At 68.7% G+C, this 2,225-nt stretch overlaps 1 protein-coding gene across 1 annotated transcript; it reads left to right on the top strand.

Annotated features, from left to right (window-relative positions):
* The first annotated feature begins 147 nt into the window (after positions 1-147).
* Positions 148-2,175, top strand: LOC112111467 (transmembrane 4 L6 family member 5-like). Its single transcript, XM_024206897.3, has 5 exons — positions 148-439; positions 520-585; positions 777-928; positions 1,186-1,387; positions 1,870-2,175. The coding sequence occupies exons 1-5, from the start codon at positions 257-259 to the stop codon at positions 1,882-1,884; spliced, it is 618 nt and encodes a 205-aa protein (XP_024062665.3). The 5' UTR covers positions 148-256; the 3' UTR covers positions 1,885-2,175.
* The last annotated feature ends 50 nt before the right edge of the window (positions 2,176-2,225 follow it).

Below are 2,225 nucleotides of genomic sequence, written 5' to 3'. Positions count from 1 at the left end.
TGTAATGAGACCCTACAATAACAACCCCCCACACCTGAGGGACCCCATGCTAACAAACATTCCCCCCCACCGAGAGCCTACCAGAACAAACCCCTTCTCCCCAGGCATGACCCTATGCTCACCCCAGGCTGGTGCCAGCCAGCTGTGCTCTGGGAGCAAACTCCAGTGGGCGTGGCGGGGGTGGAGCTATCCAGGGTGCCCCCCCCCCCCGGTGTATAACTCCCAGGCCACGCCGGGCCCCCCCCCAGTGGGCGCGATGTGCACAGGGAAGTGCTCCCGGGTGGTGGGTGTGGGGCTGTGGCCCCTGGCCCTGACCTGCATCATCTGCAACCTCCTGCTCTGCTTCCCCGACTGGGACACCCAGTACGTGCAGGACGGGGGCCGGCTGCTCACCCCTGAGGTGCTGTATCTGGGGGGCCTCGTCGGGGGCGGCGCCATGGTGAGTGTGGGGTGGGGGGGGCTGGAAGGGGAGCACAGGGGGCATCGGGGTCCCACCCCACTGACTCTGTCTCTCCCCAGATCCTGATCCCAGCGATTCACATCCAGGCGACCGGACAGCAGGGCTGCTGCGGGAACCGCTGTGGGGTGAGTGATCCCCTGTAGCCCTCCCCCCACCCCCAGTCTCTCCCCACCACTGTGGGGTGAGGCTCTTCCCCCGTCCCCAACAGGGTCTTTCCTCCCAGTCTCACCCAAGGCACTAGCGGGGGCCCCCCCAGCCGCAAAGGGGTCCCCTCTGCATCTGATCCCCAGCACTAACGGGGTCCCCCCTCCCCCAGATGTTCCTGTCCATCCTCTTCGCCCTGGTGGGGGTGGCCGGCTCTGTCTACGCCGTGAGCGTCTCCGCCCTGGGGCTGGTGAACGGGCCGCTGTGCGAGGTGGCAAATGGCAACTGGGAACGGCCCTTCCACACCACCGACGAGGAGCTCAGGTGGGACGGCAGGGGGCACCGGCGGAGCGGCAGGGAGGGGTTGGGGAGTCCTGGCAAAGCCGGGGGGGCGGCGAGTCGGGGTCAAGGGGCTCCGGCAGAGCCGGGGGGCGGCGGGTCGGGGTCGAGGGGCTCCGGCAGAGCCGGGGGGGGGCGGGGGGTCGGGGTCAAGGGGCACCGGCAGAGCCGGGGGGCGGCGGGTCGGGGTCGAGGGGCACCAGGCCACGTGGCACCTGGCCAGCCCCTCACTCTCCGTGCAGTGAGCAGAGCTACCTGTTCAACACCTCGGCGTGGGACGCGTGCGTGAACCCGCCCGGTGTGGTCCGGTTCAACGTGATCCTCTTCTCCCTGGTGCTGGCCGCGGCGCTGCTGGAGCTGCTGCTCTGCGGGGTCCAGGTGCTGAACGGCCTCTTCGGCTGCCTCTGTGGGACCTGCAACAAGAAACAGGCCAAGAGCCCCACGGTGAGACCCCTCACAGTCGAGCCGGCCCCGCGCCCACCCCAGAGCCAGCTGCCGCTCCGCGCCGGGGTCCCTGTACGAACAGCCCCGCGCCCCACCCCAGAGCCAGCTGCGTCTCCGCGCCAGGGTCCCTGTACAAACAGCCCCGCGCCCACCCCAGAGCCAGCTGCGTCTCAGTGCCGGGCGAGGGGTCCCTGTACAAACAGCCCCGTGCCCCACCCCAGAGCCAGCTGCATCTCCGCACCGGGGGTCCCTGTACGAACAGCCCCGCGCCCACCCCAGAGCCAGCAGCATCTCCGCACCGGGGGTCTCTGTACAACAGACTCCGCGCCCCACCCCAGAGCCAGCTGCATCTCAGTGCCGGGCGAGGGGTCCCTGTACAAACAGCCCTGCACCCACCCCAGAGCCAGCCGTGTCTCAGCGCTGGGCGAGAGGCAGGGCGGGGAAGGGGCTCTAATTTCACCCCCTTTGCTCCCTGTTTCCAGCAAACCCAGTACTGAGCCGAAGAGCCGCCAGCGCGTCCTGAGGAGCCGCAGCACGACTGCCCACCCCCTCCGGACTCCTCCCTGCCCGTCACCACCAGGAACCCAAAACCCAGGCATCCGGGACCAGCTCCGCCCGGGATCACGGGCCGCAGAGATTACAGACAGTGTCGCCCCTGCAGTCTATCCCACCCGTGCAACATGCCGAGCACCCTTCTAACCCTGTGTGTCACCAGCCACCCCAATAAACCCAAGGGGCCGTGGGGAGCCGGCACCCCTGGGGGCGGAGTGGGAAACTGCGGCCTCTGCTCTGGACAAACCTCTGCCTGTCTCATTGTCTGCGATTGTCACAGGGAACC

This window comes from Terrapene carolina, unplaced genomic scaffold (assembly GCF_002925995.2).
Source record: "Terrapene carolina triunguis isolate 2854851 unplaced genomic scaffold, T_m_triunguis-2.0 Scaffold24080, whole genome shotgun sequence".
In the NCBI taxonomy this organism is placed as follows: Eukaryota; Metazoa; Chordata; order Testudines; family Emydidae; genus Terrapene; species Terrapene triunguis.
This window is presented reverse-complemented; position numbering and strand designations above follow the sequence as displayed.